General features: G+C 40.1%; 1 protein-coding gene across 1 annotated transcript in view; it reads left to right on the top strand.

The window, feature by feature from the left end:
• ANKRD44 (ankyrin repeat domain 44) overlaps nucleotides 1-17,291 on the top strand; it is a 75,009-nt gene that overhangs the window by 23,254 nt on the left and 34,464 nt on the right. Inside the window, exons 6-13 of the mRNA XM_009706106.1 lie at nucleotides 791-933; nucleotides 2,331-2,543; nucleotides 4,001-4,079; nucleotides 7,271-7,385; nucleotides 10,944-11,026; nucleotides 12,326-12,443; nucleotides 14,896-14,964; nucleotides 15,691-15,831. Of these exons, the coding sequence (XP_009704408.1) occupies nucleotides 791-933; nucleotides 2,331-2,543; nucleotides 4,001-4,079; nucleotides 7,271-7,385; nucleotides 10,944-11,026; nucleotides 12,326-12,443; nucleotides 14,896-14,964; nucleotides 15,691-15,831 (961 nt within the window). The remainder of the gene's footprint in view (nucleotides 1-790; nucleotides 934-2,330; nucleotides 2,544-4,000; nucleotides 4,080-7,270; nucleotides 7,386-10,943; nucleotides 11,027-12,325; nucleotides 12,444-14,895; nucleotides 14,965-15,690; nucleotides 15,832-17,291) is intronic.

Here is a 17,291-nt window from a genome sequence, read left to right as displayed (position 1 = left end):
CTCCTGAAGATGGATGTCTCATCAATCTGGCAGTCAGCTCTCAATCTGTGTGAGCGTTGAGGCTATTGCAATTTAGTTTGCAGATTGAGTATGTGTGTATCGACTATGCGTTCAGATTCAAACATTTTTAGACCTATATTCAGGATTTTTTGCACAGTTTTGTGTTAATGATACAGTTTTGGAGAGGCAAAAACCTGATCCAAAGATCGGTGGATTCAGTAGAAAATCTTGTGTTTGTATTGGTAGACTTTGGATCAAATTCTGCACTCACTTGAAATTTAGTTTTCTGTGCCCACAATGGTGCTAGAAAAGAGGATACCTTAATTTTATCATTTACCAAAGTTATTTTGTATTGCTAACAAAAACCAAGAAGTGTTAGCAGTTGTGTTTGCAGATGACATCAACGGGATGCTACTTTGGGAGACTTGTACTGTCATATTCCTGTGCTCACTGTTTTTTTCTGTAACAGGGACAATAAAACACAAACTGTTATTTTTAGAGAAATAAATGGGAAAGAGGTGTGGTTTTGTTCTTTTAATGACTGGAAAACTAATTCAGTAAAGAGAAATTTGACACATCTGGTGAAGGTGAATGCATGGATTTCTCAGCAAGGCCTGGAGCTAGGATTAAGAACATTTATGAAAATGCTTTTTTTTCCCCCTTGTAAAACTGTGGGAGCATTGTGAGAGAGCAGCGAAAGGGGCAGTGCATTAGCAAGAAAGCAGTAATTTGGGAGAAGTGATGCTGTAGGATGGTATACTCATTGATTACTATCTTTCATCTTTTGAAGGTCACCTGGAAGTTGTTGCCTTACTGATTAATCATGGTGCAGAAGTGACTTGTAAAGACAAGAAGGGTTACACCCCACTTCATGCAGCTGCATCCAATGGGCAGATTAACATTGTGAAACACCTCCTTAACCTGGGGGTAGAGGTATGCGGTAATGTGCTTTTTGCGGCTTCCATGTTTTTCCATATTTGGAGATATTCTTTTCTTCCTTCTTATGGATACTGCTACAGACACTGGCAGAGCTTCTAAAGAAAATAGTTCCCATTTTCTGGACCACCTTGTGCTTCCTGTGGGTTATTGGTTCAAGAGTCGGGAAACATTCTGGAATAAAAAATGTCTGATGGACAGTAAAATTCCAGGCCACCTTGCTGAAGAAATCAGGAAATATATGCTGTTCCTGCAGAGGAAGATTGAATAATGAAACTTCCCTTTACTCAGCATTCCCTTTGATATGATGACTGATTGTTCCCAACATATACACTGCATACTTTACTAAACAGCAGTTCAGGCTGTTTAAGTTTAGGGACCTATGTTTCCTCTGTAGCTGATAGAGGGAAGGAGAAGGATTATTTTCACTCTGGAAAAGAACTTTTTTCAGGGCACAAACTTTTCTTAGTGTAATATTGTCAACTCAGTGGTTCAAAGCAGCAGTGAGACGACCAGAACAGCCAACACTGGTTAATCAGAGACGTCAAATAAAGGCATTGCATTTGACATTGCATTTTCAGCTGACTTGGCCTGCCAAAAAAATACCAGAAGTCTGTGTTTGCAGGCTGTTGATTGTGAAGTTGAAGGGGAATAGGTGTTCCCTGTTATTAGCAGTACTATGCTAATAACTACCTTTAACTTCCACATTCTCCACCACTGGGGATATGATCTTTGAGACACCTGCATTTCATGGAAGGGTATTCACGTCATCCTCGAGTCTGTTGTACAGTCTGTCTTGTCCTATTTTACAGAACAGCAGTTGAATACTAAGCCGGTCATCAAGAAGTAATATAATCTTAATTACATCTTTATAATACCGAGCTACTGAAAGTGGTTTCTTATTGAAGTGTAAATGGCTGTGCAGTTTCACCTTCCCTTCACTTAGACACCTTCACTCCCTTCCCAAAAGAAATCTGTGGAAAGAGCTCTCAAACCTGATTCTATTCACAAAAATTTGATAGTCGGTGTTTTAACTTTTTTAAAATAAAGATTGTGAGCTTTTTCTTTATCCTGCTTTCCCACTTATACGTAAAAGCTTTGGAGCTTGTTAGGACTTTTGCCATCATCATCATTACACAGTCCTGCTATCAGCTTTAAGCTTCATACTGGCTTTTAGAAATTGCCAGTAGGATAAAAAGTTAATAATAGTAAAGATAAAGCATTCCAAATTAAGCTCTCTGGGAGTATATTTTTGTCAATGAAATTTGCTGGTGAGAAGTATGCCCTATGACAGTTCAAGCCTCCAGCTATTTCCATTTGCAGTATGTGATGTATTATGTAAAATGGTAAGCTAATGCCTGTTATTTTAACTATGTCTCCTTGTCTCGTTTTAGATTGATGAAATGAACATCTATGGAAATACTGCACTTCACATTGCCTGTTACAATGGTCAAGATTCTGTTGTTAATGAGTTGATTGACTATGGTGCTAATGTAAATCAGCCTAACAATAATGGATTCACTCCCTTGCATTTTGCTGCTGCCTCCACTCATGGAGCACTGTGTCTTGAACTACTAGTGAATAACGGGGCAGATGTTAACATTCAGGTAAAACTTGCATTGCAGCTCTTCAGTTTTACTTTATCCTATTTTGCATACCTCAGGAGACCGGAAACTATAATAACGAGTTCAGTATGGCTTTAAATCCTTGATGGAAGTAGAGTGATGTTGAGAATGTTGATCATTAAACTGTTTGGATGAGATCACTTCCCAGCAGAGGAGCTCTCAGTGCCTTGATAAATATAATGACAGCTTTAAACTCTACGCCAGCCACTCTCCTGAATGCGTGAACCACTACTAAAATACAGTCCCAGGAGCTCTGTCAAAGTGTTATCTCAGGGAGTGGTGGTGAGTCAAGGAACTATTCCATTTTTGGTGTTTTCCTGCCCCCTACAATATGGATTTAATTAAACCTGACTCTAAAAAGTTCGTTTTGACTTTCCCAGGAAAGTAAGAATTGAAGATTGTTTGTTTACCTATTTCAGAGCCTGAGTTTACAAAGTCTGATTCTGTTTGGGATATGTGAATGCTCTTGAGATACAGTTGATACATCTTGATGAAGCTGAAAGGGACTTGCTGTTATCCAACAGAGGGTACTGGTATAGGTACCAGAAGACTTGAGATCTCTGAGTTCATATAAGATCTTGACTGCTTTACTTTAAACTCTGTGTGTTTTAGTTTCCCATCTGTAGAATTGGTCTCCTAACATTTAACACCTCTGGCAAGTCCCTTGAGATCAGTGAATAGTCAGTGCAATATTTAAACTCAGAATTATTAAAATGAAATTAGGGATTATGCTTGCCAATGAATGCGAAACCCCGTACCAATAAACATGAAATGATGTGAGTAGTGAGGCTGGCACCCTTCCCTTGTTATTTTCTCAGCTCCTCGGCCTCCCCAGTCTCAGCTTCTTTCTCTAGAACCCAAAACATTGCTCTTGACTCATTGTACTTTTTCTTTCATATGCCTTCCTTGTTTTCTAATTGTCTTTTATAGATTTTAGTTGCGTGGAAATGTATTAACCAAAACTTTTTAATATGGCTTTTATTTTGGGATGTATCTATAAAATGCAGATTGATAAACAGGATATAGTTCTTGAATCTCTGAGACTGCTCCTACGTAGCTTTATGGTTCCTTTGCTTTTCTTTATTTCCCTTGTTGCAAGAGTTAGGGAAAATAATGACTGAATGGGAAATGTTACTTAAAAATAATATTCAAGAATAATATGTCATATATCTGTAGGTTTCTGGCAGGTATTATGTGCAGCCAGGCTGTAAGGAGAGGCTCCGCTCCAGCCCTTTTCCTACTCATTGCTGAGGAACCGTTTCACTTGTATGTTTATACCTTCTGCATTTACCATCATGTATGGATTCAGTCCTACAGACTTTTGAAGCCAGTAGAGGTTTTACTTGAAGACTAGATGTAGGCTGTTGAGCTGAGAGACTTCAAATTGTTACCACTGCTTTACATGCTAAATGGTTGGGTTTATGTTTTTTTTCTATTAGAGTAAGGATGGGAAGAGCCCGCTGCACATGACAGCTGTCCATGGGAGGTTCACGCGGTCACAGACCCTCATTCAGAACGGTGAGTTTCTGTGGCTGTTTAATGACTCTGCAAAAGATGAGGCATTTCCAAGGTTGCAATTTGTAGTTGTTCTGACCCAAAGTGCCAAAGGCCTTCTCTGAGGGCTGCTTAGCTCTCCATCAACTTCTGGCTTTGACCTGCACTGACAGCTCTCATTCCAACGTGTCATCACAAGTTGAGATTTTGGTTGTTAACAAAATCCCATATTCCTCCAGCTGACGGTGGTCCAGCTGATCTGTTGTGATTCTTAACTTGAAAGCAAGAGTTCAAAGCTGTATTTAGGTCTTTTTTCTGCTGAGAAGCAGGCACAAGTTTCTTTCTCAAATTATTTAAAAACTGAAAAAAGAAAAAGTTTCTAGTTGTCTTCCCTTGGGAGCTCTGGTGTCCTTAGAGCTCAGACCATTTTCTCTACCCTCCACTCAGCAGCTGTACTTTTCTCACCTCCCTTAGCTTCACCTCTCGCCACTGTCTTCATTAAGCGTTGAATAAATACTCAGGAGGGTAGACCAGTGCCACCTTGTTTGTTCTGGCATAGCCAGGATTCCTGATTATCAGTCATTTATCGGGTGTCTCTTTTGTCCAAGAATACTACAGAGTATAACAAATACTATTGTTGGAGATCTGGCAGAGACCTGTTTCTGATTGACAGAGATTGCTATTACTGATTGTGTACTTAGGCTTCCCAGCTTTGGCCACTATACCAGGCAGGATGGTCTGGGTTTTGTTGGTTGGTTGGTTTGGGTTTTTTTGTTTGTTTTCCGAAATCCCAAACTTGGAACTTGAGTGTGAGATGTTAAAGATGGCTGAACAGTTATGCTGTAAATGTAACAACACTTACATTTACTCAAGATTGTATTTTAAAATGGACGTCTTCAGTACATCATGCTTCTTTCAGGTCATCATGCAAATTGCTGTCATATCTAAATTGTTGTCATATCTCTCCTTGGATAAATAAAACAGTAATACAAAAAGGAGTTTGGGCAAACTGGAAGAAACTGTGCTTTAATGCAATTTTTAGTTGTTTAGTCAAATATGCTCTCTGACTTACAGCTGTTGTTTGCTCTCTGTTGGATTTGTGTGAAAGGACTGGCAGTTCTTCATCTGTCCTTCACGCCTCTCTACTCTTCTTCAGGTTACTTGGGTTTTGCTTCTTTCTTTATTTATTTACTGCCTCTCTAATTTTAGTATTGTACACAGATCTGATTGCAAGTGACTTTATGCCTCATTGCCATGGAATATTGTGGAAGAGAGAAATGTTGATGATTTAAGGAAATGGAGTTTCATTCTGCAGTACTTAATGAGTTGGCTAAAGATGTCTCAACTTCTGGGTGCTGTCTCTAGCAACTTGTAGAGGAAGAATGGATTGGAAAATTGGAAAATTGCAAATGTGATACCTTTGAAAATGAGGAAAAAGAAAAGCTGGAAAATTTTACATAGGTCAGTCAAAAATTCTGAAATGAGCAAATGAACAAACTGTTTGTAAACACTTAGAGAGGACTGGGCAATATCTGGCATAGATTTTTCAAGAGTAAAAGATGCTGAAACATCATAATTCTCTTCTACAGCAGGGTAATAGGCTTTGTGAACACAGTACAGTCCTCTGACTTTTCTGTGGGCAGGTAATGTTTGTGGAGACCTCCACTGGTGAAGGCTCCACCCCAGGGAACCCATTCCAGCATTTCACTGACCTTTATTTACCATTAGAAAATGCTGTGTAGTGTTTTACTAGAACTGCAAACTAGAAGTGCAGTTATGGCCTGTTATCTCCTGTGAATAGTGGAAATGCAGCAAATATTACTATACCCTGATGTTAGCAAGATTTTTCACATGCTTTCATAAAGTACTCTTACAGCAAACTAGTGGAGTATTAAAATATAATGTTCGTGCATAACTAGTTGAAAAACTACACTCAGAGATAAATGGATTGTTGTTGAAGTGGAAGGTTAGTGAGGGGGTTTTCAGTTTCTTTCCTGGGCCTGGAACTATCCAGTATTTTTGTTAACAAATTGGATAGTGGAATAGAAAATGTGCTTTTAACATTTGGAGAAAACATGAAGTTGGGAGAGACTGTTAATTTGACAGAAGGTGGAGCCGGAATGAAAAATGATCCTGTAAAATTGGAGACAGAAGTTATAATGCAGCACAGGAAAGATCCCACGCATAGGCAGGAGTATCAGTTGGACAAGTTCAGAATGGCAACAGCCGGATGGGTGGCGGTTCCTCAAGAAAGGATCTGGGGCTTGTAGAGCATCAGGAGCTTGCTGACCACAAGTCAACAGTGTCATGGTGCTTAAAAAAATGATCAGCAGTGTCCATGGTGCTGTGCAATGTACAGGAGTGTATAGATAGGATTGTACCCAGCAGGCATGAAGTAATCCTTTTGCTCAGCTCAGCGTTGGGAGACGTCAGCTGTAGTACTGTTTCTGGCTTTTGACATTTTACTTCCAGAAGGATGTGGGCCAGCTGGAGAGGACTAGGGGAAGAAAGGGAATAGTTGGAATGCAGTAAACCTGGCTTACAAGGAGAGACTGAAGAAATTAGAGTTCCTTCGTCCAAAAAGAAAACAAGGGCTTGATAGCAATCTTTGCATGAGTAAAAAGCCACAGCAGAGAAGAAAGAAATAATCTATTTTTCCTGCTTGTGAGGATAAAACACAAGATGACAGACTTAAATTGCAACAGGAAAAGTTCTGCTTAAGAACTGTTTTGTTGTTCTTTGGTAAGACACAGAGAAGGCACACAACATACTTGTTGTTTGCAGTGTGTCCCCGCTGGCCTCTTGAACGAACTCTTATTTAACGTTGTTGTCTTACAGGTAAGGTTGAGTGGCAATGCCTTTACAAATGAGGGCATAGTTCCAGGAGTTTAATTTGTTAGTTTAGTCTGTACCTTTAGATGAGCAGCAAGTCTGAATCATGCACTTGACTGTTGTATGCCATCCTGTTCACCTATTTCCCACCGTTTTTCCCCACCACTGCAGTTGGAGAGGGAGGTGACAATGCTGCTGCCAGACTATCTTCAGTACCAGTGGCTGACAGCTGACAGCTTGCTGCGTGCTGGTTCTCGGTCTCTGAAATTTAGTGTCTCTGTGGCTGGACTGGTTATGCTGCATTCGCCAGAGAGAAATAACATTTGTGGTCACTGGTTCATGCTTAATTTTTCAGTGTTAAACTGTATGAAAATGTCTTGCAGGAGGGGAAATCGACTGTGTTGATAAGGATGGTAACACCCCTCTGCACGTGGCTGCAAGATACGGACATGAGCTTTTGATTAACACCCTCATAACCAGCGGAGCCGATACTGCCAAGTAGGTGGCTGAAGTGGAGCTGTTTCTAATGATCAAGTGTTATGTCCGATGCCTGGAAACACAGTTACTCCTCAGGTTCTGAAGTGTGAAGGTTAAAATGGACAAGCATAATTGTACCGTACTTCAGTGGGTGACATGGGGTTAAGATATGAACACTTGGGAAGTGTGGAAGGGAAGGAAGCCTTGCTAAGTTCCTATTGTGCCCAGGTACACGGTTACAAGTAGTACAAGTACTGTTTCTTTTTCCTAAAGCATTGATGTGGCACAGTGGTATATAATGTACATGAAGTACATATGTATATAAAGTGCATCTTGATCACAGTTATTCCAGAAAGTCTGTAGCAATGAGTTTGTGTAGGAAAGGTAATTGAAAAAAAATTCAGATGCCTCTGTGTGTGTATTCCTTAGTATCGAAATTAGTCTAATATTTAGTGGCCTGTCATACATGGTGATTAGTCTTTTGTCTTGTATCTTTTGGTATAACATAGGATAATCAATAGAAATGCAGTATTGCGAAGCAGATGTTGCTAAGTATTTCTGATCTCAGTATAACTAGGGCCTGTCTTGATGTTGCGTAGTTTCTGATATTCAGGTTACTGAAATAATAGGACTGCTTTTATCTTATTTGTGAGTTTGGGAGTCTTTTTTGAATAGAAGGACAAGGTGTTGAAATTAGACACATTTCTAAATGTTGTTAGTGCTTTCTGCTTCAATTCAATTTTTTGTTTGGTTGGTTTTTTTCTTTTGCACATGTTTCAAGACTGCACCCACAATATAAGAAGTATTGTCAACTCAAACATTAGCAGGTACTTGATTTTTAAGAGTACTTGAGTATTGGTTAGTTTTGTTCAAGTTCTACGGTCTGTCAAAAGAAAATAGCAAACCTGAAGGTAAACAAAGGGATATAAGACCGTAGTAATGCAATGCCAGGAGGGATATCTGTACCGCATGTTTAATAGCAGCATCTGATTTCATGAATGTAATTTTTCAGCAATAACCTCCACATGTCCTCAAAATATAATTTAAGAATCTTCTATCTAGCACATACCACAGAAATCAGTGACATCTCTTGACTTACCTAGTTAGGAAAACGTGCTTTCAGATGGAAATGAGCTGTTTTTAATTTTGAAGATACTTGCAGTTCTCAGTATTTTGTTTGTTTGCTTGACAATGTTTAAGAAAGTGGCACAATTTCCCATATTTCTTTATCAAGTATGACTGTCACCATGCACACTGGGAAGGTGGAACAGATCTTCAGTTGTCATGGATAATGAAATTCCACAGAATTCAACTAACGTCACTGGATTTTATTAACATAGCCAGAGTGAAGATCTTGGTGTCTAAATAGATGTGTATTTTTCCTAGCTCTTGCACCAGTAGAGTAAGTCTCAATCTGTCTCTTATCTTGAAGTTTGAAGGGAAAATGAGATGCAGTGGGATAACCCACTCTTGGAATCGGGGTTATCCAGTTAGAAACTTCTATTTCACACTTGGGTGACTGGAACATTGATCGAATAAAATACTTTTTCCAGCAGCAGAAATAAGTGAAATAAGAAGTTGGCTCAGAGGTACCAGGCAGATCCAAATGATGCTGCTGTCTGTGATAAAAAGGAGCACTGAAAAGCTGAGAATGGGCTTTCGTATGTGCTGCATGTAAATAACTCTGGCTGAGCTCCCCGAACTGGCTTTGAAAAGAAAATTCTGCAGCGTTGTTAGCAACAAGTACAGACAGCTTGGTCAGTCTTTGAGGCAACTGCATTTAAAGGGGAAAGTGTATAAGTGATGGGAGGAACCGATGTGAACAGTGCTATAGAAGTGTGACACTGGTTAGCATATGTGCAGCTAGTGTATTTCGATGGAAACTGGCCAAAACACGTGCTGAGTGGAAATCTTGACCTAAAAGAAGAAAAATATTGCTTTAGATAACTAGGTGGAAGAGAAGATAGAGGGAAATGGGTGTAGGAAGAAGCAGAGGAATACAGAATGTCCAATGTTAGCTTAAATAAATGAATCCACAGCTGAAAAATACAACCTGTTTATATAGATGCAGCAACTTGGTGGAGCTTGTGCTGTTTCCTTCAAAGAACAGGCCGTCAGATCGTCTTTTAATAGATTTACTCTAAGATGTAGATGCTGTCACTAGCAAAATTAAAATTTGTACAGAACCACAAGTCACTCCTTAGTGTAGTGAACCAGCAAGGAGGACACGTTTAATGGGAAGACAGAGGAAGGATGGGCCTGTGGATTCTGGAAAGAATAGGTTTTTTAAAAACAAACTAAAATTAGTTAAATACATATATGTATAAAATGGAGAGAGCAAGATATCTTTATAAACATCCACATTCATTTTTGTCTAAAGCTTCATAAGTAATTATGATTTATGGTGGGTCTTGCAGAAAGACAAGTTCCTTTGTCTTTGGGTCTGTATCTGAAATTGTCTTCCATGGGGTGATCGTATTCTCCCATCCACCAATTGTCTTGCGGAAATGAAGGGCAGATATGAATCCATCTGCTATTGTTCAAGAGTTTGTCATTTCTCAAAAACACATCTGCTGAAGCAGGCAGTAGATGATAATCTTGTCGAGATAGTTGGTTTCAGAGGCTCCATGTTTATGTGCACTTGGAGGACTGCTGGTAGGATAATATTTTTAGAATAACAAGATGCTTTCCAAAACAATGCTAAATGACAGAAGGCAAGATGTCCAAACCCAGAAGTCTTCTAAGACAGTAAACAGTGGCATGCTTAGGGACCGAACTGGGATGATTTGCTGATATTGATAAAAGCTGCTGAGTGCTTAGCTTGTTTAAAAACTATGTGGTTGCCTGATACAGATTTAGCCCAATTATAGGTGCCTACCTTTTTTTTTTTTTTTAACCCAATATGTCTGCTCTGAGAAGTTTATAGTGTAATTGAAAAGAGAGTCGTGTGTTTAAGGAGGAGAAAAGTGAAACAGAGTGTGAGGAGAGTAGCTGGAGCAAATAGGAAAGTGAGATGTTTAGTTCTTAGGATGTGGGAAGAAACTGTAAGTGTCATGGCAGCCGAAAGGGAAGTGTGAAGAGTTGTCATCAGCTACTCCAGCCCCAGGAGCGAGAGAGAGGGAAGAAGGAGAGGCTTTGAAAACCCACATGAGAGTTATCTAAAGGATGTTAACTGCAGGAAAAATGGGTTTCAGAAATAACATTGAGAAGATTTCAGCATTTACTTTTATCTCAGAATGGCAGTTGCAGTATGTGTAGCTGATGTGGGTATTTGTGCATCCCACACTGGGAAACTGACTCCAAGCAATAGCTGCTCTCTCGCTTCCTCCCTTACCTTGGCTTTTGCCTTGAATTTTTAGAAACCTTCCTGCCACATTCTGTTCAATGTGTAATGCCAAGATTTTGCTGTATCAGAATATTTTTAACTCCTGAGAAGGCTGGTAAGGAAATGCAGAAAAAAAAACCATCTTCCTTGGAAAGGATAAAAAATGCTGCTTTTGTGGAAGGAGGTTTTGATGTGTCTATATGCAACCTGCATTTTCACATGACTCTGTGTAATGAGGCTGTTGTGCCTTTCAGGTGTGGGATCCACAACATGTTCCCTTTACACTTAGCAGCACTGAATGCTCACTCCGACTGCTGCAGGAAATTGTTGTCATCGGGTGAGTACATCCCACGGTGTCTGTGGAGCTTGAGTAGTGTGTGTCTCTGCTGCTTACAGCCCCTTTATACTCATTGTTATGAATTGTTCAAATGAAAGACTTCCTGTGCTGCTATGTTCGGTTGTGTGGTGTAGTGTACGGGAGCATGCGAGGCTTTCCTAACGGCATGCTGGTATTTCCTCGCATCCTGCATTGTTCTTGCCCGAAGCTCTTTTCTCCTGGCAGGTTCAGAGAGTTGATATTAATTCACCAGGAGGAGGGAGGAAATTTAGGATCTTTTTCCAAACTATAAGAATGTGAGATACTGTTTTGTTTTGAGCTTTTTTTCCCTCAAAGGGATAATTTGGGAAACTATCTCCTTGGGGCCTGCACTGGCACAGGTATTTACATCTAACTCATGATGATGTGTTTAGGATACAGCTAAAGTGTATTTCTGAATCTGGACAGAGTAAAGGAGTTAGGCTGGCCAAAGCTCTGTGGGCATGAGAGGGGAAATGAGTGAAAGTGCAGTGTCAAGAGAGCAGTCTGAGGATCCTCACCAGAGCCCAAAGCAGAAGCAGCAGGAGCTTGCTGACGGAACCATTTCAAGAGAGGCAGTAATCAGATGCCAAATCCCAAATTCTTTTTTTCCAGGCAAGAGTTCCCCGAGTTAAAAACCTCACAAGGCAGATCAATGCTTTTTCTAGAAAATTGCTTCATTACTTGACACAAAAAATCCCCTACAACTACTTTTTCCGCTAAACTTGAGTCATGTAGGATATAAAAAAAGTGTGAAAAATGGTAATTACATACCCCATTACATGAAACCTTGGTGCGCTCTGGCGTTGACCACTAGATCAGGAAGGAAATTAAAAAGCTCTGGGTGACCATAGTTAATACTGCAAGGCTTATATCTTTGGCCTTGTGCATCTTGATGAGTATCCCTGCGTGTTCCTGGAAGCCTCTTTCCAACCTGAAAACCACACAAATAAAAATGGCCCCATTTCATGCTCAGGCTGACTTTGTGGTTTTTCCTCATTTCTTCATGTTTCCTGTGTTCATGTCCTGCCATCACAGTCCTCTTGATAAGTATCTGCCTCATAAATGCCTGTCACATGGTTTTAAATGGGGATGTGGCGCAGAGCTGGATGCGGAAATAGATGCTCGTCGACTTTGCAGCTCTTTTTATAGAGCTGCCAAACTGGAGCAGCCGCTCGCCGTTCCCGTGACAACCTCTTTCTGACTGTAGTTGCTTGCGTTCTGTTTTTTTCCAACTAACTGATTTTTCTGTCTCTGCAATGTTTCTTGTGGTTTAACTAGGACAAAAGTATAGCATAGTGTCCTTGTTTAGTAATGAGCACGTGCTGTCTGCAGGCTTTGAAATAGACACCCCTGATAGTTTTGGAAGAACATGCCTCCACGCTGCCGCTGCAGGAGGGTGAGTAGCTGTGCCTGTAGCTGTCGTGTAAGTTATTTTGTGGCTTCATTGCAGATTTGGTGCCAGCCAACTGGACTGTGCCATCCACAGAGGAATTTATTGCGGTGCAAGGGAAGGAAAGCGGTCTGATGTTAAATTTGGGTCACTTGAGGCTGTCTTTTGCCACTGCCCTCATGTCAGGGTTGCTTGCAAAGTAAAGGAGATGGTCTGATTCCCTCTACTGCAGGGAGCTGGGCTGTGATTTGAAGCATGGGTTTCAGGCGTAGGGTAAAACTCTTCTCATGCCCCTGTGAGGACTGCTTCAGCTTTGGGTGGGGGTACTGCATATTCACCCAGGTCTGTCTGTTGGCCACAATGGTTGCTGAGGGCCAGCTAGGAAATCATCAGTTCCTAGGGCAAAGTGAGTAAGGAGGAGGAGCTGTAGCTCCTGGGATGCTGCTGGCAGGGGAGTTATTCCTGGCCTCCACCTTTGGACTGTGTCCTTGACCAAAAATGCAACTACGCAGCAGTGCCCATCACATTGCAACCCTGGAGTCCAAATGGAGCTTATCTCTCTCTTCCCCATTTTTCAGGTGCAAGTTTAAAAGTTTCTGAAGGAAAAACTAACAAACCAAAACAACAACAAAAACCTAACCCTAAACCAAACAAACGACCCCCAACCTCCCAATTAGAAAGTCAAAAGACTGTCGTTCTGTCATGGTGATGCATTCCTGATAAGTGCTGGGAGGCCAGAAATGGAAACAAATGAAAACTGAAATATGTCAATTTAAGTTGTAAATGTAGCATCCAGTTAGTTTACATATTTCCAGATAATTGTCAGTGGAGGGCTGTGAAGTTAACCTAGCAAAAGGACAAAACATTTGGCAAGCATTGAGTTTTGACTCTTCTGTTGAGTAGTTTATGGCTCAGAATATAGCTGAAATGGAGCCTTGGCTGGAAGCCAGCTTGAATTCTCTGTGGTTATAGCAAGCAGAAACGGTCATCCACAGCAAATACTTGGCAGTCTTTCTGGAAGTTGTTTTTTTTCTTCTTGGTGGACCAAAATGTACATTGTAAAGTTTTTGTTATTACAAAAAACTAATAAAATTGTTCCAAATACTGGTTTTATTATTCTTAGGGTATTACTTTTCTTGATACTTCTCTCACATTAATAGAGGAGGTATGACTGTTGCTTGGGTGGAGATTATTGTAGTGTAGTTCAAATGCTACCTCTTCAATAAGGCTGCACCCCGAAAGAATAATAAAAACAACCTGGAAGTCCTAAAGAGAAGGAGAGACTTCATAAGAAGCAAAAGTAGCTCATGAAAATAAACCATATTTTTCCAGTGGTTTACTACAATTGTCATCACTAACGAGTGTTTTTATTTTTAGTACGTTGTGGTGAGTGTTCTGTAGCTATTTTATGCAATAGCAATTTAGAGTAGGGATGAACATATGCCAACATATTGCATCCAGTCTTCTTTTTTCCTGGAGCTGGAGCTATAAAAAAGGCCTTCATTTTTTTCCTGACACATGCCTGTTACTCCCATTACATTAATGGGAGCTGCATGGGTACTAGGAAAAGAACGTACTTCAAAGGACTGCTCATCTGATTGTGAACACAAATGATTTATTGCCCCTGTGAATGACAAGGAGTCTTGGAAAGTGCTGCGCTTCTTTATGTCATTTTCTGGCTTGGAGTCATACATTTATTCGCTTGAATTACAAAAGATGTGAGAATTCAGCTGGTTTGTTTTCTATGAAAAATCACCTGGCTTTAAACAAGATGAAGCAGCAGCTATGACGTAGTGAATTCTTTCAAGAGATACAAAGCAACAGAGTCCACCTCATGCATTTATATAAATGCAATATTGATGTGACAACCATTTTACATAGCTACGCCCCTTATTCAACAAAGCACTTGGAGATGTGCTAAAATAGCAACAGTCAACAAATCATATGAGAATAGACCTAAAAGTAACTCCTGTGATTAAATCTCATTAAGTAAACAGGATTTGAGCAAAGTGCTCTACTGTTGAATGCTTTGCTGAACGGGGGTGGATTTCGTTAAATGTCACCTCTTCATTATTAGACTGGTATTTTATAAGCTAGCAACAACTTTCTTTTAAAGTTCTCCTTTAAAATACCAGTTCAATGGGAAGCATTAGAGTACAGCTCCTGTTGAAAACCTCCAACCACACTGAATTCAGATCACATTTACAGTGCTTTCTTCAGAATTTTTTTTTTCTTCTGCAGAAGAGAAGTTTGAGGTTTTCTAGAAAAAAAGGAAATAGTTTTTTTTAAGCTTCATTTTCTGTTTGATTGAATTTCACATTGTAGTTGGCTGTACCCTGGTTTTGCATGGCAAATAATAAAAAAAATAGAGTAACTTTTTCCTTTTTGGGGCCAGGGGACAACATAGATGTAAACTTCTGGTTTGTTCATGTTTTGTTTTCTTTACTTCTCTTTCCAGTAATGTTGAATGTATAAAACTCTTGCAAAGCAGTGGAGCAGATTTTAATAAGAAGGACAAATGTGGGAGGTAGGTAATTATGAAGCTCATTTTAAAAAGGAAAAAAAATATGATCTCCACCTCAGTCTGGAGATCATATGTTCTATGAAAAATGAAAGTAAAATAAAGAGTTTGGCCTTCCCTGCAGAACTCTTGCTGCTGCAGTTATATGCCAGACAGGTGCAGACTTCATTAAATACATAAAAGCCATCCCAACCTCTTGAGTTTTCTGTTTTAAAATTATCACTTTTTTTTTTTTTCCTTATTGCTTCTCTTATTGCCTAAATTCTTGTGCTTGTGTGCCCAAGACACCACCTGGGTTATGATGGGAGGATTTCTGCTATTTGATGTGCTTCCTAGAGGTTTGTTTTGGTTTTTTTCCCCATACGAAGTGTTGCTGTGAGTGTTGCTATGCCAGCCAAATAAGACACTGCGAGGGACACTGTGCTTTGCTCTGCCTCCCAACTGGAAGAAACTACTGTGTATGCAGAGCAACAGCAGAGGCTGTCACTGGGGTTAGGTTGTTTGCAGGACACAGATTGATCATCTCTATCCTGTTAGGCTTCGTAGGAGCAGCAAAACTTCCTATTAACACAATATTTTGTTAAATTTCCATAACTTTGCATTTCATCACAGGAACATAAGGCGCTGATATTGACTGCTGGAAATCTGAAGGAATGCAACAATTAAGATTTATCGTTATCCTTGGTGGTGCGTATTGGAATACGAGGTAACAAATTGTCACTTATGTTCCAGGACGCCTTTGCACTATGCAGCTGCAAATTGTCATTTCCACTGTATTGAGACACTGGTGACAACAGGAGCCAATATTAATGAAACAGATGACTGGGGACGCACCCCTTTGCACTATGCTGCTGCTTCTGACGTGGACCGGAAGTAAGAAAACCTCTTTGTATTCCTTGTTTACAGTGTTTTGCTAAATTAGTGTCATTAATTTCTCTTCATGATGCTATGTCATTTGAGCCAAAAAACTGATCTCTCTAGCAAAGGAATTTCTCTTGGATGTATGCATAATTCCACACTGAGTTGCTCTGACTATAAGCCAAATCCCCAGGTGATGTGGCATTTCAGCTCTAGGGTTTACCTTTGATGTAACGCACAGTTTTGCAGCCACCCTGTCCTACTAAACTATTTTCACAACATTTTGTCTTCTGTTTTCCTCTGTGTGGTTTCCTCACAAGAGTAAGCTCAGAAAATTTCCTACATCTGCTTTGCAAGTCCATCAGAAGGGATGGAGCAAAAAGACAGCAGAAGGAGAGCTTTTCCTAGATGGGCTGCAGTGACAGACAGACATCTGGCCATTCTGATGGACTTTCTGGAAAAGATGGGATAGATCTACCCATCAGTATCTCTCCACTGTCAGAGCTGATAAAAATGCTCACCCTGTTCAAACAGGTTGCTTTTTAGAGAATTTGAAAAGAGAGTGGCCTGGGGAATATCCCTTGGCAGAATGCAGTGCTGTTCTTGTGAGAAAGGGGGAAAACAGCTGCAAAACTTAGAAATCTTGTGGTTAATGGCTGCAATTTCTAATTCCCAGATAGTTGCATATTTTGGCCATCTCTTCCTTGTAACATACTGTATAAAACAGGCTTAATTACCCCGTTAGTTCTCTCTTAAAACTGTTAGCAACCTGTATTTATTTCGGATCTCATTCCTCTAGACACTAAGGAACTATTTTTTTGGTTTCTTGTATAGCGAGGTCTAGTAAAAATACGTCTGGCTCATTCCCAGCAGAATACCACCTCAAAGCCACTCCAGGAAAACTTCAGCTTGACTTTATGGTAGAGGTTTGGGTGCCATACCAGAGCCTTGGTAGCTTCTTCATCGTTTGCTGTGATAATACTGATATAAAAAAATGTCTTCCCTCAAACCTGAACAGTGCTGGGAAGAAGGCTGCAGGATCTTCAAAGGTCTGTGCTTGGCATTACAATCAGAGTAGGCTTGTAGGAAGGCTTTCACCACTGGCTGTTTCTCATTCTGTCTTGCCAGGGTGAGGTGTTACTTGGGATGTTGAGAATGCTGATTCGGTGTGTGTTTGTTCAGCTTTTGGCTCTTCGTAGATGAAGTTCCTGCATTTAAACAAGATCTTGGTTAACTTCAGGATGTATCTACTTCCATTCCTAATTTAAAAAAAAAAAAAGCTTACTTTAATCACATCCTGAACATTGGCAGGGAATATGTAGCCTCTATTTGCCCTCGTAGTCCAAACCTAAATTGATTCTGATGTGGTGATGCTGTCTTCTCATTAAATTTTCCAGTTTGAGATGTTCTGGAAGAAGCCTTGTTACATAGATGAAATGCTATTTGCAGTCCATGATTTTATAGGTCAGCATATT

Source organism: Cariama cristata, unplaced genomic scaffold (assembly GCF_000690535.1).
Source record: "Cariama cristata isolate BGI_N322 unplaced genomic scaffold, ASM69053v1 scaffold13478, whole genome shotgun sequence".
Taxonomy (NCBI): Eukaryota; Metazoa; Chordata; class Aves; order Cariamiformes; family Cariamidae; genus Cariama; species Cariama cristata.
This window is presented reverse-complemented; position numbering and strand designations above follow the sequence as displayed.